General features: G+C 40.0%; 1 protein-coding gene across 1 annotated transcript in view; it reads right to left on the bottom strand.

The window, feature by feature from the left end:
* CACNA2D4 (calcium voltage-gated channel auxiliary subunit alpha2delta 4) overlaps positions 1 to 23,983 on the bottom strand; it is a 196,418-nt gene that overhangs the window by 154,787 nt on the left and 17,648 nt on the right. Inside the window, exons 3-12 of the mRNA XM_087968608.1 lie at positions 23,198 to 23,314; positions 22,368 to 22,427; positions 16,410 to 16,572; positions 13,767 to 13,898; positions 13,282 to 13,342; positions 11,598 to 11,748; positions 6,066 to 6,140; positions 4,043 to 4,132; positions 2,158 to 2,271; positions 970 to 1,048 (exon numbers count right to left, since the gene is read on the bottom strand). Of these exons, the coding sequence (XP_087824734.1) occupies positions 970 to 1,048; positions 2,158 to 2,271; positions 4,043 to 4,132; positions 6,066 to 6,140; positions 11,598 to 11,748; positions 13,282 to 13,342; positions 13,767 to 13,898; positions 16,410 to 16,572; positions 22,368 to 22,427; positions 23,198 to 23,314 (1,042 nt within the window). The remainder of the gene's footprint in view (positions 1 to 969; positions 1,049 to 2,157; positions 2,272 to 4,042; positions 4,133 to 6,065; positions 6,141 to 11,597; positions 11,749 to 13,281; positions 13,343 to 13,766; positions 13,899 to 16,409; positions 16,573 to 22,367; positions 22,428 to 23,197; positions 23,315 to 23,983) is intronic.

Genomic DNA, 23,983 nt, shown 5'->3' on the forward strand with positions numbered 1-23,983 from the left:
CCTGGGAGCCAAGGATGGTTCTCACACCTGGCCTGTGGAAGGAGGAGTGAGGTCACTAGGCAACCAGACAGCATCTTTATTGGACCATGTGACTGATTGTTTGGGGTTGAGGGAAAACTTTCTCCTTTAATTAGGTGAAAACCGCTGGAAACTTCAGAGTTGGTTTTCACCAGATCTGTGCCAATATGATATCTCCAATAAAGCTACACTAGGAATTCATCTGCCTCAGAGTTTTGCTTGCTATGGGTTTATTACTTGGAACCCTGACATTATCATAAATCCATGCTGGTTGCCAAGGGCCTGAATTTTTATAATCTGACCGCAGGGACACTGCAACAGTTGTAAGTACAAAGACTGGTGGGAAGTCACTTTTTTCAGCACTGTTGTAACTTTGAACAGTCATTAAATGAATGATTATAATCAGGGGTGGGCTGCTGGGGGTTCGCAGGGGTTCAGGAGAGCCTCTAGCTAAGATTCTGTGCAGTTCAGAGAACCCCCAAATCCCACTCCCGGCTGGGCCCGCCCATCCCTTCCCTCCCAGGAGTCCCCATGTGGGCCATTTTGAATGCAGGTAAGTGCAGGGCTCACGTGGAGGCTTGGGGAGGGTGAAAAACGGGCCTCCCGGAAGTTCGGGAAGGCCGGAAATGGGCCTGTTTGCACCTTAGTAAATTTAGGAAAGGCCCAATTAAAATGATCACTTTTTTTTTTTTTTTGCTTCTTTTACATTTTCTTTCAACCATAAAATGCTTCTGATTCAGTTTCCTACATGTGTACTCTTCAAAATCTGTGACATATGGCTCATACAGGGGGAAGCATTACTATTTTCTGCTACTTGTTTCTGGAACGTTTCCAATTCAAATTAGGTTTCCACATCACAGTTGCTATAATGTAAACATACATGATTGGCAAGCGCTTCTGTCTTGCAGAAAGGATGATTGAAATGAACTTTGATAAACATTTTTTTTTTACCTTTGTTGTTACAAGCTATCCATTTCACATTCTGTGCGAAGCTGACTTCCCTCCCAATAAGATACGTAAAAACACGGACCTGTGAAATGAGATCACAAGCGTTAGAATGTAAAATTAAAAACAACCAGCCCTCTACATTATTAATCTTTCATTTTAGAAAACCCTGGACAAGATCATTATTTATCTTATTCTTTCTCCCATCTGCAATTCTCAGATCCTGCCACATCACCTTGTATCTCTGAACTAAAGAGCCCCCACCAAACAAGATAGTCCTTATGGTAAATATAGGAATAAGAGCAGTGTGGGATTCAAATTTTTTTTTACTACCGGTTCTGTGGGCATGGCTTGGTGGGCGTGGCAGGGGAAGGATACTGTAAAATCTCCAGTCAGAGGTGGTATTTGCCGGTTCTCCAAACTACTCAAAATTTCCGCTACTGGTTCTCCAGAACTGGTCAGAACCTGCTGAATACCACCTCTGAATAAGAGTATGTGGCAATAATTTAGTTTGAATTAATGGAATAGCTAAGCCAGATCTAGATAGTACTTAGATGGAAAGGGAGCAGGAAATCTCAGGGTGATAGGTTAAGTGAATTTTTAAAAACTCCTGAAAAGAAACAATGACACACAGGACTTCTATGCAAAAAATCCTACAAGGATTTGTGTGTGTGTCCCTGGAGTCACTAAGAATGTAACTCAACTTGAAGAGGTCTTTACGTTTTTGAGTTTGTGGGAAATAATAAGAGGTGAACCAAAGGATCAAATACAATTTGTCACAACCTTTTAAAACAGTAATTTCAAACTAACAGCTGTCATTATTTTACAGAGATTGTTACTGTGATTTGTTATGAGTTTTGACTTAGCATATCTGTGAACTCAACTGTGATTGATTCAACAAACCATTAATAACCAGTTTCTTAAAATAGCTTGTGAACCTTTCACTCCCATTGCATTTGTCTAAAACTCATTTAAATATTTACCTTTTTTTGTTCTTCTGCTACATAAAAAAAATATAGTGACCTAGCGCCAATCTCATTAATTAGTGAGATCCATCCACAATTATCTCAAGCAAACTTTTAGCTCGGAACCTAAATGTTTCCATGCTATTCATTGTTTTGTTCCCTACTTATGATTCATACCAGACCAGTTGATTTTCTATGCTCTTCTCTGTTTTTCACTTTGGAAGCTAACCTTACGATCAGGCCAGTTGAATTTTTCAAAGACATATTCATAATCTTCCATAGCTCCATCGGTGAGCAGCATGATTGCTTGGTTGCAAAGGCCCCCTTGTCCTGCTTCTCTGAACTACAAAAAAGAACAAACCACAATGAAAATCATACATAGAGAGATACACATCACACTGGCACAAATAGTATAACAGATTAATGAAATCCTTCGTTAAGCCTCAGCAACTCCTATCTATCGTACTGATAGGTATGCTCAAACATAATGTTGGTAATAATATCAAGATTTATTCATGTAATTTTATCCTGCCTTTATTATTTTTACAAGTAACTTAAGGCAGCAAACATGTCTTCCTCCTCATATTTTCCTCACAACAACATTGCTGTGAAGTGGTTTGGGCTGAGAGAAAATACTGGTTCATATTCACCCAACTGGCTTTCATTTCTAAGGTGGGACTAGAACTCATAGTCTCATGGTTTCTAGGCTGGGCCCTTACCCACTAGACTAAAATAAATAATAAAATAAAATAAATTGAAATGAAATAAAATAAAATAGTTCATAAAGGTCTCCCTACTTTTGTGCTAGCTAGTTCTATGATTATTTATGATGGAAGGGAAAAACTTTGGACATACCAGTAACATATTTCATAATTATTCATAGGAAGTAAATATTAGCCATAAAATTGATAAAAACAATCCAGGCATTGAGACCCAATATACCCAACTTGAATTCAGTGATGTTCCAGAAGATCAGAATATTACTTAGACTTTCCAAAAATAAAGACAAGACTTTTGCCTAATCAAAATATTTTTGAGTGGATGTAAGGTTGCTGGTATCCTTATCATTATATGTACATTATTGATATTCCTCTTCATAGCCTCCAACTAAGGTGATCCTGGTGATCTGATGCTAATTAAATGTAATGCCTCCTAGCTTGTCTATTCCTTCCTGAAACAGCATTTGCTACACATCATCTGAAGGTTTGGGTGGAATATTGTATGCTAGATACAGGTTTTAAACTGTGCAAATGAACCAGACCCAGGGAATATATTAGATTTAATTAAATCAAGTAATTAGGCCTTAGCCTTCCAAAGCTTTTGCTCTCATCTTCTCTAAAACCACCCTTCTAACTCTTTCTACCTCTCCTATTAGTAGGAAAGCAGACCAAACCAAATATGTTATCCTCTTGAACAAATATGAAATTGGAAAGATACAGACAGGGGTGGGATTCTACCGGTTTGGACCGGTTTGGGTGAACCAGTAGTTCTGGAGAGCATCTGGCCCCACCCACCTGCCCCTGTCCTTTTCCTGTGCTTTTTTCCCTTGTTTTTGAGCACAGCTGATTCATGTGGCACAGCAGTTTGCTGCGCATCAGCTATTTTACTCACCGGGGCTGCAGCAGAAGGTAAGTATTATAGCTAAAATGGTCTTTTCTAAATGCTGGGCATGCACACAAAGCACGTGCTCACCATACCGATTGTTACACCGGTTGAATTGCACCACTGGATATAGATATGATTAAACAGAGTTTCAGGTTAATTAAAACCTGATCTATTAAGGTCGTCTAGTCCTAGGGGTGTTTTGCAATATGGATTATTTTTACCCCCCAAACCACTACTAATATCTATTTTGGTCACAGTGACAGAACTGTTTTATTGCTATCCTGAGTCCAACACATAATAAACATGAACAAGTAAATCAACATTCCTAAAATAATAATGTCCAACTTGGCCTGCAGTTTGAAACAACATGTTCATCAGCAGGTTTTGGCCATGTCACAATGAGTATCTGTCACCATTATCTTTTCTTCCTTTTCCTCTGATCATTTGCAATAATCAGCACAATGCTACAGAAACCAGTGCGCCCTTAAAAAAATATAAAGCAGTCTTACCTTCCTCAGGATTTTGAAGGATTCAGTCAGGGCTTTGTTCACCTTCCCAACACCTTTTGCTTGTAACTCATGCACCAGCTGCTTGAAATGCTGAGCAAATGAGACATTAAAAGTACTCTAATAGCAGTGATAAGAAACATTAGACAAAGTATAATACAGGAATGTCAAAACTTTAGAAAACTACTCAAAGAACAGAGATCTCTAGCACAAACTATAAAGGAAGGGAACTTGGTAACACCATCAGTGCTAGTCTAGACTAGTGTTAGACTACCACTGATGTTGTTACCTAATTTGAGTAATGAAACATCTGCAAGAAAATAGCCAAGTTCAGAGGTCCCCTCATTTCAATCTTGAGCTACAAATATTCTCCTTTTTTTGGCAAACTATATATTTCAGCACTAGGACAGCTCCATAATTTGAATTACCCGAAATAATACAGTACTTTCCAGTAAAGGCAACAGCAATCTGAAGCTGCTAGTAGTACGGAAAGATTGATGCATTTATCCCTTCTCCTATTCTTCTTTTCTATACAGATAACCCTTGACTTATGATCAATTACTGTTCAAAGTTACAACGGACCTCTCCAGAGTTTCTTATGGTCCCTTTTTGAAGTTATGGGAGCTCCACCCCCATGATCACATGATTGCATTTTGGGCTCTTGGCAATTGGCTCAACTTTACAGGGCTTTCTGATGTCCTGCAAGCATATGACCATGATTTGCAACATTTTTTTGCCAGTTTCTGGCATTTACTTCTGGTTTCTAGTAAAAAATGTCCATTGGGGAAAATGGATATAATAATAATAATACTACTTTATTTGCGGTCACAGACCAAAACACAAGTACAACAAAAGAAGAACATGGGAAAATTAATCATGAACAATTGGTCACCAAAAACTTGACTAAGGGGAATCACAGCGTTCTCCTCTGAACTGAAAATGGATATACAATGGTAGTATTTATTTAATGATCACAACAGAAAATGTTGAAAAATGAGGTCCAGTCATGTGATGCCTAACTTACAACCATAATGACTTACAATAAAAAACCTGGTCCAAAATGGGATCATAAGTTGAGGACTACCTGTATGGCCTTTGTGTTTGCTGCTTCCTACAATGACTCAGGAAATCCTGTCCCTGATCTTCCCACTGCCTTCCTTTCTCATTCCCTTACCTCCTTCTGGGCTGCCTTTGATATCAGCATATTGGTTGTGTCCCTGTTCTTTATTGCATCAATTTCAGAAATTGCCAGCTTGGCACATCCTACTAGTCCAGCTGTCTCCTCATTATTACAGTATTCAAGTCAATCTTTCTTTCTTGTTTTTCTTTTCCAGTTCTAGAAGTTATCTTTAACCCCAAACCTCATGATGAAATTCATAATTTCTTTACAATATTAACATCTCTTATTCTCTGTGAGCCTTTATATTAAATTACATTAAAATAATTTATTCATTATTTAATCCCTCTCAATTGTAGTTATTGGAGGGGCACTGCTTTTTTTTAAAAAAAATCCACATTTACTGAAATGCACAGATTTTATTATTCTTCGGTTGAGGAAATATACATTTGTTGTGAAAATGGGCTTTGGTTTGTCTTTAGTTGTCATTTTTTTCTCCTTCCTTTTAAAACAAGCAAGCAAGCAAGCAAACAGAAAGATTAAATGAAAAATGATAAGGTGGGAGGATACAGAGAGGCATACTGGCTGGGGAATTCTGGGAGCTGAAGTCTATACATCTTAAAGTTGCCAAATTTGAAAAATGCTGCTCTAGATATTTTGGATTCTGCATTTCTAGCTTCCGATCGTGTGCAGTAGAATCCAGTATTATCTTCAGGGTTACTATTCCCTAAATGGATTTAGATAACTGAACTACTTAGTTAGAGTTTGAACATATAAAAATAGCCACAGAATTCACAGGGGCAGAAAAAGCATTGGTTAAATATGTTTTATAACAGTTTATGGGCCTTTAAGTCCCCAGTGCTTATATGCTGATTCAGTAGAGAATGTCTTTTCAAGTTTAATAGTTACCTCCCTGTTATCTCTGTCAGCTTGAACCAAGATTCCCTTGAAACACGATTCAATGTAATGAACATAGTCATTGTACTGTAAAGACAAAAGGAGGAAAATTACATGCTGTAAAAGGAAATGTTTTTAAAGAACTCTGAAAGCATGAGCAGATTTTATACCGAATAAAGAAGACCCTTTTTAGTCACAGACTGTCATCTTCACTTTGAGAGCAAAGAATACAATTTAAAATACAAGGTGTTACAAAACATTTTTGTTGCCTTTTGGGAAGCAGATTGGTAAGCATGGATGTGTAGGACATAATTCAGTAATTTTCATTGACATTTAAATAGTACATAGTACATAAGGGAAAGAAAATGTAAATTAAGAAGCAAATAATCTTGGCTACATCTGCCTGTGTGTCTTTCCTTAATCTGTTTTTATGTTGAATTACATTTTCTAGTATTTAGCTCCTTATTAGCTTTGCACTCCTCTTAGTGCTGAACCAGGCAGCTTTGTTTGCTTCTGATAATGTTCTGGGTGCACCTTCTTCCCTTAATTGGTAGTAGTCAACATGAGAGGTGGTAAAATCCATAAGAAAATAAAGGAGATCTATTTATCATAACAGCTCTTTGGCAGTGAAATTGATGATTCAGAGAGGTGGTGGGTTTGCCTTCGCTGAAAGAGCTCAAGCAAAGGCTACATGGACACCTCTCTGGAATACCTTCACTTGGGTTCCTGCACCCAAAGTTCTAAGTCAGAGGTGGTATCCAGCAGGTTCTGACCGGTTCTGGAGAACCGGTAGTGGAAATTTTGAGTAGTTCAGAGAACCGGCAAATACCACCTCTGACTGGCCCTGCCCCCATCTATTTTCTGCCTCCGGAGTCCCAGCTGATCGGCTGGGTCTTCTTTGGTTGCCCTGCACAGGAGAATGGAGCTAGAAAGCAGGTTAGTGGAATGGGGTGGGAATGGGGATTTTGCAGTATCCTTCCTCTTCCACACCCATCAAGCCATGCCACGCCCACCAAGCCACACCCACGGAACCGGCAGTAATTTTTGTTTAAATTCCACCACTGTTCTAAGTGTCTCCTTCCACTCTCTGAATGTTCAGTCCCACTTCCTTCCCTCAAAGACATATAATAAGAATTGTTCCTGAGGAATGTTGGTGAAGATCAAGGAGGAGAGGGGCAGAGAATTAGTCTGTCTTCATGTTATTTCACTTGTTTTGGATACATATCTTATGATATTATTCTGCTTCTATCACAGCAACATATTGCTGTTCTGTTTCCATACTGGCAAAATCAATACCTCTGATCAGGTTTAGAAATGGAAACCAATCTGACAATAATAATAATGACCTACTCTAGATTTATTGCTACAGTCAGAATAGTTTGGCTCCTCTATAGTAGAATAAGACTACTCTTCATTCTGCTAGTTTTCTCAGGTCTTTCTATTCTATTCTATTCTATTCTATTCTGTTCTGTTCTGTTCTGTTCTGTTCTGTTCTATTCTATTCTATTGATGGATACCCCAAATATAAGGCCTGTTTTGTCAAAGACTGGTGAAGGATAAGATTCAGAGGAGGAGGATGCTTGAAGTTTCTTTGTTGTTTTTGGGAGGGGATCAGAACTTGAGTCCCTATGGAAGAAGATACCATAAAAAAAAAGATATCATACACCAGACCTGAGGGATTTTAAATACATTGGTTGTCCAATTGTGGTTAATTTCTACAACTTGCTCTTAACTCTGAACTCCCCAAAGCAAAATTATTTTGCCAAGAAACCTGGTGAGATGGCTGTATTAACTTCCTAACAACAGCAACAACAAAAGATTCATAGTTATGCTTGTAAACTTCAGTCAACAAGTCTCACTTATCTGTAGGACAGACTTGTCTAATGCTCACTAATTGAGTGCCCTTCTTAATGGCCTGGATTATCTGGGACAATCACTTCCATTATTTCAAGATAGTTGAGTTAATGGCCATGGTGGTCGTTTGTAATCCAGGACAAATATCATGGGCACCATAGTGGAGAAAACTGTTCAGAGAATCCTGTTTTATACTGCAGCAGCTCAAGACAGTGTACCACAGTCCCAAAGGATTAGTTTCTGCTACTCAAAATTGCTGTAAACAAGAGCATGAAGGAAGCCCTAATGCAGGGACTAGATCAGGGGTGGGCAAACTACGGCCCGCGGGCCACATCCAGCCCGTTGGTCTGTCCAATCTGGCCCGCCCCTGAAAAAAAATCGCTGGGCCCCTGAAAAAAAATCGTATTGCCCTGCGCCGCGTGGCCCCCAAAGCTGCAAAACAGTGCGGAGCGCTCTCGGGGTAGGAAAGAAAAGAACTTTGCAAAGGCCTCGGCTGGGAGTTTGAAATCACCTTCGAGTGCGACCTCTCCAAAGGTGAGTCCCTGCCAATCCCCCTTTTTTTTTCCGGGACTTCCAGGCTTAAACTTTGCAAAGGCAAAGTTTGCAGGCGGGAGCGTCTTCCCGCCGAGGAGCAGGAAGGGTTCCGCCGGCGGGGGCGGGCTGCTTGGAGCGGGCTGCTTGGAGCCACCTAAAGCTAGGCCGCTGCTGGTGGAGCCTTGCCCTGCCTTGGTGCCCTGTTTCCCAGCTCGGTGGTCCTGCTTGGGCGGCACTTTAAAAGCCTGCTCCCAGCACCCGAGCAACTTCCCAGCAACTTACGGCTTCCTTTTTCCTCGCGGGTGCTCGCGCCTGGCCCCGAGCCGCGCGGCGGAGGGGAAGCCCGGCGGGCGGGCGGGCTGCTTGGAGGAGGCGACCCGGCGGCGCTCCGGACTTCCCCTCCGCCACGCTGTGCAAAGTTTAAACCTAGAAGCCCCGGAAACCCGAGCAACTTCCCAGCAACTTTCGGCTTCCTTTTAACTCACGGGCGCTCGCGCCTGGCCCCAAGCCGCGTGGCGGAGGGAAGCCCGGAGCGCCGCCAGGTCGCCTCCTCCAAGCAGCCCGCCCACCCGCTGGGCTTCCCCCGCCCGCGCGGCTCGGGGCCAGGCGCGAGCGCCACGAGTTAAAAGGAAGCTGAAAGTTGCTGGGAAGTTGCTCGGCTCGGGCTTCAGGCTTAAACTTTGCACAGGCAAAGTTTGCAGGCGGGAGCGTCTTCCCGCCAAGGAGCGGAAGGGTTCTGCCCGGCGGGTGGGTGGGCTGCTTGGAGGAGGCGACCCGGCGGCTCTCCGGGTTTCCCCTCCGCCACGCGGCTCAGGGCCAGGCACGAGTGCCCGAGAGGAAAAAGCAAGCCGCAAGTTGCTGGGAAGTTGCTCGGGTGCTGGGAGCCGCCGTCGTGGTGAGCGGCTTGTCGGGCGTGTCAGCACAAGATTTTTGCCCCCCCTTTCGCCCCCTTCCCCCCTTCTTCTCCTCCTTCCCCTCCCCTCGGAGGCCCCCTGAGTCAGGAGTTGCTACCGCCGGTGCAGCTGCGCACGGCTCCAGTCCCGCGTTGCCTTGGGAAGGGAAAGGCAAAACCAGGAACCGCTGAGCCTGAGCCTCCGGTGCCGCTGCTGCTGTTGCAAAGCACCGCCACGGCTCTTCCTTTTTGCCTTTCCCTTCCCGAGACAACGCGGGACTGGAGCGCGCGGAGCGCGCCGGCGATAGCAACTCCTGACTCAGGGGGCCTCCGAGGGGAGGGGAAGGAGGAGAAGAAGGGGGAAGGGGGGCAAAAGGGGGGCAAAAATCTTGTGCTGACCCGGCCCGTCTGTCAAATTTTAAAAGTCAATGAGGCCCCCGAGCCAAAAAGTTTGCCCACCCCTGGACTAGATAGACAAAGATGGAAGATCAACAAAGAAATGAACAGAAACCCCCCCTCCAAAAAAAAGAGAAACACAAAGATGACAAACAAGTTACGTATAACCTACCTACATATATGCACCAAGACAAATTCCTTGTGTGTCCAATCACACTTGGCCAATAAAGAATTCTATTCTATTCTATTCTATTCTATTCTATTCTGTTCTATTCTATTCTATTCTATTCTATTCTATTCTATTCTATTCTATTCTATTCTATTCTATTCTACTGGGTTCTTTTATCTATTGATACAGGTGATGTCACCCTGCACCTTTTTTAAAGTACAAGCCAGTTCTTTACCTCAAGTGGCTTAAAATCTAACATTCATGAAAGGAAACAGAAAAGGAGAAAAGGAAGCAAACAGAGACTGGGTTTCACCAAGTATGGTTATGAATTTGTTTCAGCTGCATAAGCTTTAGCTCAGTGACAGGCTAAGTTATTGAGAGAGACCAGAAATTACTTCAGGGCTCCAAATCAGGCAGAGTGGAGGAACAACATATTGGTTAGTGAGCCAAGAACTGAGGCAGCACAGAGGGGCTACCTAGGGATATTTCCACTTTTGCTTCACTAAAGATCTCTCTTTCATATCTCCACGAATCCGTCTTTGAAGGATAACATGCCAGGGTTGCCCCTTTTTGCGGAATGGGGGTGGAGAGGGGGTGATGTAAGGGCTCTTTTGCATTTTAATCTCATGAAATTACTCTTGAGAGTAAATATCCTGTCCAAGCCTGTTTAGACTCTTAATCTCATAGCAAAAGCTATTTTTAACAACTGTTGCGTGATCAAATCCAGATAAAATTATTTCTATCTAAAATAAATACTGCAAGCTAAAGGGAGAATTTGGTTTCATGCCAGGATAAAAGATGTGTGCTTTACTTTTTAAAATAAAATTGAAGCATCCATCCATGTCCACAAAATGTAGCAAAAAAAAGGTCAAGTTGGTAACACTTCCCACCATTTTATGTGTCAGATGTGTTGCAACATACAAAAAAAATAGGTGGCATATCAAGCATATTATTGTGGTCGCCATTCTTGTTTTGACTACACCCTGCAGATACATCTGAGTTACAGTCTTTTGGAATGAGTAGTTTATGCTTTGAATATATCATATCTGATACTCAAAGGGCTAAATGGAGCATCTAATGAAGATTAAGTTTTGTTTGGCTTATATCACATCATTTTTCCAGGAACACCTAACAACCATCTGGAGGTAAATTGGAATGAGATTGAATAACTGGTCCAAGTCATCCAATGAATTTCCATAGCCGAGCATAGATTTGAACCTTGGTTTTTCCAAATCACAATTTTAAACACATAATATCCCACACTAGCCTACCGGTAGTCATTCTAAAGCAGGGATCCCCAACCTTTTCGGCGCGCGGCCCGGTTCCGACATCAGCTGGGCGCCGCGGCCGGTCCAGCGTCAACTGGGCGCCGCCATCTTTTATGGCTAAAGCGGCGCTTCGGTGGCGTCACGGAGCGCTGTTTCGTCATAAGATGGCGGCGCCAGCGCTTCTGGTGAGCTTTTTCGGGTAGAAATGGCTTTCTACCGAAAAAGCTCACAGCGCTAAGCGCCCCATCTTTTTATGTGAAACAGCGCTTCCGGTGAGCTTTCTACCCGGAGCGCTTTTTACCAAAAAGATGGCGGCGCCCAGCAACTCAGCGGCCCGGTAAGGGTTGTTCATGACCCGGTGCCGGTCCGCGGACCGTGATGGGGACCCCTGTTCTAAAGGAAAAGAGAGCTTCAAGGAAGGAGATACTTACTGCAATAATATTGACAAAATCATTTTCTCCCAGTGTGTCCAGTATAGTAACAACAGTGTGCTTAGCAATGGTGAGTCGCAAACCCTTCATGCTTCCACTGATATCTACCACAATCATAATGTCTTTGGGTGATGTAGCTGCCTGGATATACCTTAGGATAGATGTAGGATAAGAAAAGAAAGTCAGAAATATAAAGCAAACATATTAACTGAGACAAAGTGGAGAATTTGGACCAATCAAAGCACTCATGATCCTAGGCTGAAGGTAATAAATATTCAAGAACAAAAAAAAGTTGCTCCTCCTTCCTAGTCTTCTTTCTTACTAATGTAGGTACAATGAAATAACATAAAACATGGAGAATGGGATAAAATGAGCATAACTTTAAGTTTCTTGCTTGAACCACTTCAGCTGCAATGGACTTATCCATTAAGGGCAGGGAAAAGGATGCCTAAGTAAAAATTTGAACAATTATACTCTGAAAAGCAATAGATCTTTCTTTTGAATAGAAATGCATAGATTTATCCAGACTTTAGGATTTTTCTGCTTCTCATAGATAAATTTATTTAGGAATGATTAGGGTTTAGCTCACATGACAAAGGCAAAGAAAATCTATATACAGTAGTTAATAATTGAGATAGGAGATTTACTTTTAATAGTTCTTGTCATGCCAAGATGAGGACATGTTTAAGGATGCCTCTTACAACATGCATGATTCTTATGGATCTCAATATTGATGCACTCTTACTAAATTTCTTGATGTTTTCACAAAAATTAAAGAATGGAGTGGATATGAGTCTTTATTCAGCTGTACAGAAAAGCCAAACAGTGGCTGATAAAGAATCATAAAAATTGTTTGATGGAAATGCACTGAGCTGGCCTCCGAGAACTCCCAAATATCCAAAAGTTGTTGCCAAAATAATATTTTTAATAAGACACAAAGGAAATTATTCAACATTTAACTGAAAAGTGATCATAGTAGCTACATATTTAAATGTAAACATAATCAAGTCCAATTTGTTACTCCCATCCATTATTTTTGAGAGCATAATCCCTAGATTAATAGCCCCGAACTTGGAAAATTTCGTTCTGGCAGATTAGACTGATTTATAGAAGGTGGGTTCTCTATGAATAGCAACAGCAACAGAAAATTGTTATCCAGTGCTCAACCATAGTGAATTGTTAGTAAAGGCAATCCTCAACTTACAACCATTTGTCTAGCCACTGTTTGAATGTACAATGGCACTGAAAAAAGTGAGTTACAACCAATCCTTGCATTTACAACTATCAGAACATTCACATGGTCATGTCATCAAAATTTGGGTGCCTAGATTCTTTAACCAGAATCTAGGGTATCACTCAGATGAGAATGAAAAGGTGGATGTCTTAATGCTTTAAACAAAAGCTATTGTATTGTTCAAAGCCATTTTATATGTTCCAGTATAAAAGAACTGAATACAAGCTCATGGTTGAACTATGGAGACTTTTGGTGCTCTCTGGTTGTTTGCTTGGAGACATTTATTCCTCAATTAGGTAACATCATCAATGCACCGATGATATTCTGCACTGATGGTGTTATCTAATTGGGTAATGAAATGCCTGCAAGCAAACAACCAAACTCAGAGAGCATCAAGGACTCCACAGAATAAATACATGAATATTGGTTTCTTCCTTCTAAGTCTCTCACCAGCCTCGATTTCTGCAGTCGAAGGAAAGGACTCCATTTTCATCTGGTATCCATTTTATTCCTGAGGAGACATCACAAGACATTTGCTAAAGATCTAACACACAGATGTTACAATATAAATATCAGGCTTTGTATGCTTTTTTAAAAAAAAGTAGGCTTCTTTTGAGAGATAGAATCTAATTAATGAACATTTGTTTACTTCTGTATGATTTTTAATCTTGCAATTAGAGATAAAATAATAAAAGCCCATTTTAATTGTGATTTTACAAATGTTGACATTTTTGTTCTTAACAATCACATTATTAATAATCACATTATTAATTTTGTAACATAGGGCACCTGTGTATTAGAAAAATAAACCCATCAAACTCAATAGAATCGTACCGATTCTCAGCTTCCTTTATTCAGGAAAAATGACTTTTGATTAACTGAACTTCTTAGGTAAAACCTAACCTTTGGAAAAATGAAGTACTAAGACCTGTCACCTGGATAAAGCCTGAAGAATCCTGTTGAGCTACCAAAATACTGCCAAGTGAGAGTTGGGTCGCGTTCAAAGTTCTCCACAAAAACAGCATCCAAGGCTTCCGACATGTAAATTCCATTCACAATGTCGGGATCTGAGAGAAAAAGAGAGAACCAACTTTATTCAGTAAAAGAAGAACCACCTTTTGAAGAACGATAAGCATGACTATGAATGATACTGAACTGTTTACAGATTTACAACTATTCAAACTTCTCCCTAAAGCATCAACAGTTTAACATGTGGCATATAGAAATATAAGAAACTGCCTTATTGATCCATCTAACCAAGAGTTTTATTTTATTTTGAATACTGAGCTATAGGCTCAAATTTTGTTATTCTGGAGGCTTGCTGTTGGAAATGTTTGAAAGTGGGATGGAAAAGCTGTACTGAATATGTAATAAACTATATTAGGCTGGCAGATCTATGACCAGGTTCAGAAATTTAAAGAAGAAGGCAGGGTGACAGTGGACTTCCTAGTCTAAGTCATCACCCCTCAAGAAAATTTTTTGCTAAGTTGTGCAAATGAAGCACCTCTGTTTCAGAGTATTAAAAGCATCCCTGTTTTTTGAAAACTATTAAAACAGGCGTCTTCTTTGTAAAATTTTCACACTAGATTTGCAAAGAATCTGGCTGTTTTAATACCTCAGAAAGACATGGCTCCTTCATTCTAATATGTTTCCCAAAATTTCTCTACTGAATTTTGTGTACAGTCCCTTTTACTTGTTCTACATCAAATTTTACATCCAAGCAAACAGAAAATTGGCTGCCAGGTATAATTCAAGGTATTGGTGATCACCTTTAAAGCCCTTCATTGGCAGGGGGCCAGGTTACTTGAGGGACCATTTCACCCCACTGGGATTGGCCAATCCCACTCGTGCCGGCAGAGGAGGCATGCTGCAGGCCCCATCAACCCAATTAACCGGCTGGAGGGGTCCAGTAGGAAGGCCTTCTCTACTGTTGTCTCTGCCCAATGGAATATCTTGCCCCACTTGACTTGAGGTTGGTCCAGACCCTCCCTATCCTTTTCTAAGGGCCGAAAGACCTGGCTGTGCCAGTTGGCCTGGGGCCCCCATGGGGGAACAGCACATGGGAGGTGGTTGATCAATTAACAACAGATCATACCCCCCTCCATTCCACCCGGCCCTCCCCATATGTCCTTCGATTTTAATCTTTGGTTTTAATTTTTTTATGTTTTAATGTAGATATATATTTTTATGACTGTGAGCCACCTATAGTTACCTTATGGCAGGGGTGTCAAACACAATTTCAGTCACACATCAGGGTTGTGTCTAACTTTGGTGGTGAGGTGGTGGTGGCCAGTTTGATGTCACTCGTATTGGGGGCATCTGTGGTGGCCCAAGTGCTCTGTTGGGCTCCAGAGTGGGGGGCCCTGAGCTCTATTTTCACTAGCAGAAGGAGGCAGGAGGCTGTCATAGCTGAAAATGGAGACTGGGAAGGCTGAATGTGGCCCTCCTGAGCTCCATTTTCATAACTGCAGGCTGTTTGTAGGGCAGCCCTGTGGGCCAGATCTAAGGACCCCATGGGCGGGATCCAGCCCACGGGCCTTGAGTTTGACACCTCTCCCTTATGGTAAGATAGGTGGCCAATAAATTTCATAAACAAACAAACAAACAAACAAACAAACAAACAAACAAACAAACAAATTTAAATCAGAACACTAAAATGACAGACTTCCTGAGATTAGATTAGTCCTGACCTTACCAACCTTTCTTAAAGATTGCCTCATAAAGGAGCCCTAATTCTCCAGAACAACCAGAAAGTTAGATGGCACCTAATGTGTGATTATTACTGTTTATAAGGTTTCTTGTTGGCAGACATTACAGGTTTTTATGCTTTTGCAGTTATGGGGTGGTGGTGATGGTGATAATAGGGTTAATATGTTGTTAGCCATCTAGAGTCACATATGCAAGATGGCTGTCATATAAATTGAACAAACACTTATTGGAACAAGGAAAAGAACAGCTGAATCTCCATTTCTGGCTTAATTCTGTACTTAACAAAACTATTAACTATCTGTTAATATCTAAATATTATCCCCTACATACTGTATAACCTGCAAAACATGCACTCTTCCCCTGAAGTAGCATCTTTAAAAATTCTTCATCTAGCAACCAGCAACACTACATATAATACATATATATATATATATATATATATATATATATATATATATATATATATATATATATATATATATATACCTGACTCTGTTGTTACATCCTCTAACCCCCACTCCTTTAACCTGAAACTATCCACTATTGACCTCACCCCATTCCTAAGAGGTCTGTAAGGGGCATGTATAAGTGCACAATCGTGCCTACCATTCCTTTCCTATTGTCCTCATTTATTCGTACCTATTTCCTGTATTCTTAATCATTGTATATACTTATATCTATTATCTTGTAAGCGATTTATAAATCAAATAAATAATAATGAAAAATAAAAAATAATAATTGTATGCACACAAGATACATATGTGTGGCTGCAGTCCATTTCTTTATCTTTATTTATAACATGTGCTTTGAGCCTTGGCTGTCACTTTCATGCCAATTTTACCATAAAACTGTAGGAAAAAAAGATGAACCTTTGTTGTAGACATTGGTTGGAAGCTGTATATTACTGGAAGTTGTGTTCACTGGCAAATTATTGAAATGCTCATTTGGCTCCAGAATGAATTCATTCCCAAGTGACACATAATTACCCTTTTCATCCTTTTCATTAATCAAAACAGCATTGTAATAATCAAACTAGAAGTGAAGAAAAATACAAAAATGAATGAATACATAATTTTCAACAGCTAAAATTCATGTTAAACCTTATACTTTGATTTGAGGCAAGTTCTTGGATTCTATTAAAACCAAGAGTGCTTGGTGAAAATAATTTCATCTCCAAATACAAGTGTTTTTATGGAGAAAAATCCCTAATAGATCAAGCCACAAAGACTGGTGAAAAATTCAGTAAAAGAATGATTCAATAGCAAGAATAAAAGGCAAGTATAAGGTTTTGAAGGGTGCTCAAATTTAATTATTCAGATTAATTTCCTGGACAAAGAAAATAATGCAATATTAATCACTCTAATATACATCAGGGTTTTCCTGACTTTTCTTCTTTTGGAAACAGTGGAAAACATGCAGGTGTTTATATGAGTCTTTTCCATTGAAACCATTGCAAGTCTGCATTACTATGATTACCACCATGGGCCATGGCTATTTTCAACCAATCTTTCCTCCAGTTCTTACAACTAAATTAAGCTAGGAGACAATGATTGAAGAACCCATGTTTCTCCATCCTAAACAGCTACAGGTAAAGCAGAGAAGCTAGGGATGAGCCGGGATGAAGGCATAGAAAGAAAGCCAACTTTGGTATTTTTCCTATTATTTTATAACAAGTTGACAGGTTGGCAGATGGACAAGAGAAGTTGTGATGACCTGGGGCCTGACACAAAGGCAACACAGTTAAATAAGCAAGAAGAGTCCCTTTAATTATCTCCAACTTTGCCCCCAATGTCCAAATTATCTTTGGCTGGAGAAAAACTCTCCCAGGAACAGTCTTTAAGTGGAGGAAATTCAGTCCGAAAACAAAGTACATACAAACTGTAACTAAAAATCCAAACAAACCACGCTGCAGGGCAGGAGAAGGAATTGCAGACATGAAAGCACAGCCAAACACACACATTTTGGGAGACACCAGGAACCCAGATAAGCCTTGACGATACCAGATAATTCACTATTTGCTCCCAACAACTTCCTGTGTGCAGCTTCCCTTTTTAAACATTGTTTTCCCAGCTGCAGCTAATAAAGGGAATCAGGGCCCTTTCCTCCCCCATAAGCCACACAACTCATGTTGCTCCCTTCTCTGTTCCTCTCTGCATGCCCTAAGATGAAGAGGGGGTGGGCCTGGGTCTTCCTCCGAATTCCCTCTCCCTTGTTCTACCTCTCTCCTGCTCGGCCCAGCTGGACTTTACCCTTCCCCAGTTTCTTCCACAGCCAATGAAGCCACACTCCTACTCCCTGTCAGCTGCTCAGCCTCCCCCTCTGAATCAGATTCTGACAGGGGCATGACAGAAGTCTTGGCAGCTTAAGTCTGAGAGCTCAGGAGGAAGCACTGTGGCATGCCCTCTCATGAGCAGTAATTCCAAAGAGTCCGTTGGAGTTGGGCTGCTAATAAATTCAAATAAATAAACAAATACAATTGTGAATTCCAGGGGTAATAGAAAAGGACCCATTTTCTCTGTCCCCTATGTTGAGCCTGGTTTCTTTAAATTTAAAAGAGAACAAGAGGTGGAAATAGCATGTGCCCTGACTTAGTTACTGGATTAATCCATTTTTAATGTACTACATACTTTAATGTACTGCAATGTACACTGTACATAGTACATTATGTATGTTCTAATGTACTGCATTGTACACTGTGGCAGCATAAGCAGTTTGAGCTGCCTTTAAGATAAGCTGCAGTGAGTGCCAGTTTCCTTCCACGTCCAATTCAAGGGGTTGGTTATTATCTTTAAAACCCTTCATGGCAAGGGACCAGGTTACTTGAGGAATCATTTTTGTCTCTATTTTAATCAGGCAATGAAGTTATGTTGTGTACCCATCAGCTAAAGAGGTGGGGTCTCAAAAGAATGCCTTTTGTTTTTTAACTTTGTTTTTATGTATGCATTTTATATGATTTTATCATTTTATTTGTAAACGGCTCAGAGTCACAGAAGTGTAATGGATGGTAAAGAAGTTTGATAAATAAATAAATCAAATGGGATGCCTTCAAACAACTTAAGACATGTAGTATTACAATATTCTACATCTATTCTGGGTCAATACCAGTTGGCAGTAGTCAACTAACTTGGTTAAATGTGTTGTGTGTGAACACAATAAGAAATAATTCAGTGAAGCAAGAAGAACCTGAGATCCAGCTCACCGGGGCAAAAATCACTGATAAGCATTACAAATGAGCAGAAATTTTAGCCTTCATATGCCTGATACCCTCCATTTTAGCTGAACATTTGGGCTGAATAATTTTTAGTCTTCTTTATCCAGGAGTGAATCCTATGCTAAAGGGGTGGGGGGGTGGGGTCTGTTATTTGAACTTTGTGCTCTTTTCTTCTTCACGTTCACTAAAAATGTTCCAATTTCATTTAGTTCAATATACTTCACTTTCAGTAACTAGATTTATATTATGAGTAGAACCTGTATGTTTGTAAATCCCCTGTGAGGTTAAAGTTTGCACAGTCAAGCAAGAACAGTTTTGCTAAATTTAGTATGACCTATTCATGAATATATTCCCATAACATTGGGTCTACATAGAAAAAGTATATGGCATCCATTTGATGTTTTATGTTATCTCCACACCATATGGAAACATCATTTGTTTGGCTCAGAGAAACACCATAAGGTTTTAACATAATACTTAACAGCCTCTGCCACTGCAGTCAGTTTCAATAGCATTAATTTTAATTTTAATATCATTTATGAAACATCAGTACTCTGCAATGGTTATCACTGCAGGCTGCAGCTATGGCTTTAGGTAGGCTCATAGTCAAAGACAGATTATGCAGGAAAAAGAAACTAGTTTACATATATTTATTCAGTTCCTCAGAAAATCTAATTTTAGACAATGACCGGTCTGTTTAAATGGGATGATGCACATTTAACATCACAGACAAGCATTCAACTTTGTTCCCAAAGATAAATCAATATCAGACAAAGAATCAGAAGAGTACAACAGCTAGCCCTATCAAGGATGTAAATTTAACATGGTACAGAGCAAGGGTGTCAAACTTGATTTCATTGAGGGCTGCATCAGGGTTGTGTTTGGCTTCAGGGGGGGCGGAATGGACGTGGCCAGGGTAGGCATGGCCAGCTTGATGTCACTTGTGTTGGGGGTGTCTGTGGTGGCCCCAGTGCTCTGCCAGCAAAAATGGGTTCCCAATTTCCGTTTTCAGCTGCAAGAGCCTCCTGCAACCCTCTGTCAGCAAAAACGGAGCTCGGGGGAGTTTCCGGTTTGTCGGCTGCGGCGGTAGGGATTCGCGAAGCTGCGCGATCCCTGCCGCGCTAGCGTTTTTGGGGCTCCGATCCGAAAGGGTGCGGAGCAAGGCTGCCTGCAGGGGCAGCTGAAGGTAGGGGATCCGGAAAGGGCTTGGGGTATTGCAGACCCCCTCCCTGGCCGGCAGAACCTCCTTTTACCAAGACGGCGTAGCGGCGGTCTGTAATGGCCGCCACAAAGAAGCCGGCAGCTGGGCAAGTATGCGCAGGAGGAAGAGGAGAAAGTTTTAAAAGTGAAAGTCTTCTTGGTCGATCCAGGACTCTGAGATATATTTAATTTAATTCCTGGAAGTGATGGCTTTTTGGATGATTCTTTCCATAAGAGAAAGTAAGCGGCAATTCTGAGGTGCTGAAAGGAAAGTTTACTCTCCTCCCGACGGAATTAACAAACGGATATTGAGAAACCTGTTTTTTTCAGGTAAAACTAGCTTTATGGGATAAGTCGGAAGGGAGAGGACAAAAAATATATTTATCTGGCTGGATTTTGTTGGAGGAGATGCCTTAAGGATTTGGAGACAGAAAATTTTTTTTTAATAAGGCTTCAAAACACAGATTTGGATTTTCTTTTTCCTTTGTCTGATACTACCCCTGGAAGAGAAAGTGGGAATTTTGGCTTGGCTTGGCTTGATTGAGGATTGTGGACTTTGGGATTGTCTTACTTTTCTTTTGGAATATTTTGGTTGGAGTAAGAAGAAAGAGGGAAAAAAGAAAAGAAAAGATTTATAATGGCTTTCTCCCTTGAGGAACTGAGGGATGAATATGAGCAAACAAAAGCAGCCTGTAAAGATGGTATGGAAAAAGCTTTTCTATTTTTAGAAATGGCGCTGGTTAACTATGAACAGACAATGCGACAGATGGAATTACAACAAGAAGAAGACAAAGACACCATCTTTAATGAATCCCAAAATTTACCTAAGGAAGAAGGAAGGAAGAAAGAGAGGAAAATGAAGGACTTAAGATCTAAAAAAACATTTAAGAAAGAGAAAAATATGATGCAAAATAAGTATAATGATAGCAAACAAGAGAAAAAGGTAATACAACAGAGAAGGGATTCCAGCAAGACAGAGGTTAGAAGAAGGGGGTAGGAAGATCGGGTGGGGGAAGAAAGAAAGGGAAAGGCGGAGAAAAGCCACAAAGTTTTAAAATTGGATGGGAAAAGAGGAATCTTTTTCAGGGATAAAGGGTAAAGTATAAATTTTCTTAAAAAAGATTTTGCAAGGTACATAAGACGGTATTGTAATATTTGTATTAGAAATAGAAAATTAGAATGATTGAAGAGTTAATAAGAAGTTAAAATGTTGAAATGTTTAATAATGATTGATTTTTAAAATGTAATAAAATATTGAAGGAAAGGCAATTAGAATGTTATAAGATTTATTATTTAGATTTATTATTTAACTACGTATTTAGGAGGATACTATGTATTTAAACATTTCTGATTTATTACTCTGTTTTTATTGTTATTAAAAGTAAAAATTAATTGATAGAATGTACCAAGCAGAATCAGATTGGATATTAGGTGTCATTTTAAATGTTAATCTAATATTTAGGGAGAGGATAGAAAGGCATCATACTCTGATTAGAGATTTCAGGAGAAATTCTTTTTTTTTTCAGTATAAGGAATGAGATAGAGTGATAATAAAGGATGGGCAAAAGATACAAATATAATGATTTAAATTAAGATGGATTGAATAAGATAGAATTATGAAGAGTGAAATGTGTGGAGAAGTATATATAGAAGATACAGAATGGTAAATAAAATAGGTAATGATCTGTAAGATGAGCATGAATATAATTAAAGCCCATATAAAGAGAGGTACCGGGGCCAAGTTACTTTACTAAAAGATTTTTATATGTTTGTTTGTGTCTGTTTATGTTTTTGAGAAGTATTGGTGAAACCTTTTAGAAGCATAGAAAGAAAATGACGATAATCAAGTCAGAAAGAAATAGAGGACAAGAGATGTTTTTATGTTCATTTAGAAATGGTTTAAAATATAATTGAATTGTATTGTATAAGATAAGGTTTTATCTGACTTGTAAAATTTACAATGGAAAAAGGTTCAAATATGTAATGGTTGATGATGATTTGTTTGTTTTTGAAATTAATAAAACTTGTTTTTAAAAAAAAAAAACGGAGCTCGGGAGGGCCATGTTTTCTCTGGCAGAGGCACTGCAGGCCAGTCTTTCGCTATTTCCAGGGTGGTTCTGCGGGCCAGATCGAAGCACCCCACAGGCCAGATCCAGTCCCCAAGCCTTGAGTTTGACACCCCTGGTATAGAGTAAGATGCCTTTATGAGAGACTTCATCCTATTGTACTACCAGCCATAGTGGCTGGTGCTAACCAAACTTATCATCCATTAACATTTAGAAGACTACAGCTTCTCCACCTTGTCATAATTTGTTGGATGCTTTGGAGGCAGGTTGCCAGTTGCCTTGCATTTATGAGACATAAATTGACTTTACAATAGATTGTCTGAACTTAAATGATACCATATATCTTTTACCTGTAATGATGAGTTGTACTCATGATAAACATCTGCGTCTTCTGCAGCTTCAACTAGCCGCTATAACAAAGAAAGAAAAAGGAAACCTGAGGGATCTTAAATGGAACCAATAGTAAAAGCAGCACAGCTACACGTGTACAGGTGTGTTTGCAAAAAAAAAAATCCAGATGGCAACTACAACCATGCTGTCAAAGCCCCAAAGGATGCTAACATACCTGTCTTGTGATTAAGGCATTTGTGCCTATTGAAATTGCAGCTTTAAGACCAAAATGAAAGACATAGAATATACTACATTACATTGTTTGGGGAGAAAAAGGAATCTATGAACTACAGGAACATACAAAGCTGCCTTATAGCCAGTCAAATGGCCACTTCATTTAATGCAGGGGTGTCCAACCTTGGCAACTTTAAGACTTGTGGACTTCAACTCCCAGAATTCCTCAGCCAAGCTGGCTGAGGAATTCTGGGAGTTGAAGTCCACAAGTCTTAAAGTTGCCAAGGTTGGACACCCTGATTTAATGCAATGTTATTTTTCTGACTGGCACTGGTTGGGGGTTTGTGGTGTGTGTGTGTGTGTGTGTGTGTGTGTGTAAGCATAATACACACACACACACACACACACACACACACACACACACTACCTACATACGGGAGAGAGAGAGAGAAAGACCGAGAAAGAAGTTCTATCACTGAATTATTTCTTACCAAATCAAAATCAACACTTTATATAGTGGTTATGCTGTGTTTAGAAAAGTGTATTCACTTTTCTTTCTTTTTTTTTTTTTACTTCCAAGTATGTAGATAAAATTTGAGAGCCAAGAAATCCTTACCTCAACAGCTTCTACTTTTCTATAAAGCATTCTTGCCATTTCTTTAGAGAATAACTTTACCAGCTCCAAGCCATCTACTTCTTTGATCTTTAGATTTGGTTCCACATCTTTATACTTCTATCAAATAAACAGAAGAACAAATTCACAGCAGAGATTTTCAGTAATCACAGTCTGGACTCTGGTGAACAATGATTTTAAAAAATGCTCGTGCATCAAGTTAAAATAGTATTCATAGACCTGCGATACAATGATGACCTAAAACCACTATTAAAATATTTTTCAGACTTCAGAATTTCAACTTCACCTCTTTTGGTTCTGAGAAAGCTTAGGAATTCATGGGTGTCAGACCAGCCATGGATTTGTCTGAGATCATCTGTTTTTTTTTAATCAATGATCACAAGAGAACAAAGGATGGCACTCCAGCTGCTTTACCCACCCTGGGTTGGTACCCTCTCTCTTTGTCTTCAACTATTTCTTTTGCTTCATATTTTCATGGTGAGCGGGGAGTCACTCTGCAAAGGATCAGCAAAGCTGCTCCCCAGATCTGCTGTGTAAGATGATGACAAAATGCAAAGTGTCAAGCATCCAGAAAGTATCCATGATATCAATCACTCCGAGATGTTATTTCTCCAATTGATTTATTAGGAACAGATCTGGCATGTCAAAAGCAATTTCCCAAGTGAAAGTTTTTTCGAGCGTTATACAGAACCCACCTTCTCTCCTCCCTTCTCTCCTTCCACTTCTACACTTCATAAATCACGAGAACCAATTAACTGCAACTGGAAA

This window comes from Notechis scutatus, chromosome 6 (assembly GCF_049901735.1).
Source record: "Notechis scutatus isolate UNSWTSFEM ecotype Mainland chromosome 6, rNotScu1.2, whole genome shotgun sequence".
NCBI classification, from domain to species: Eukaryota; Metazoa; Chordata; class Lepidosauria; order Squamata; family Elapidae; genus Notechis; species Notechis scutatus.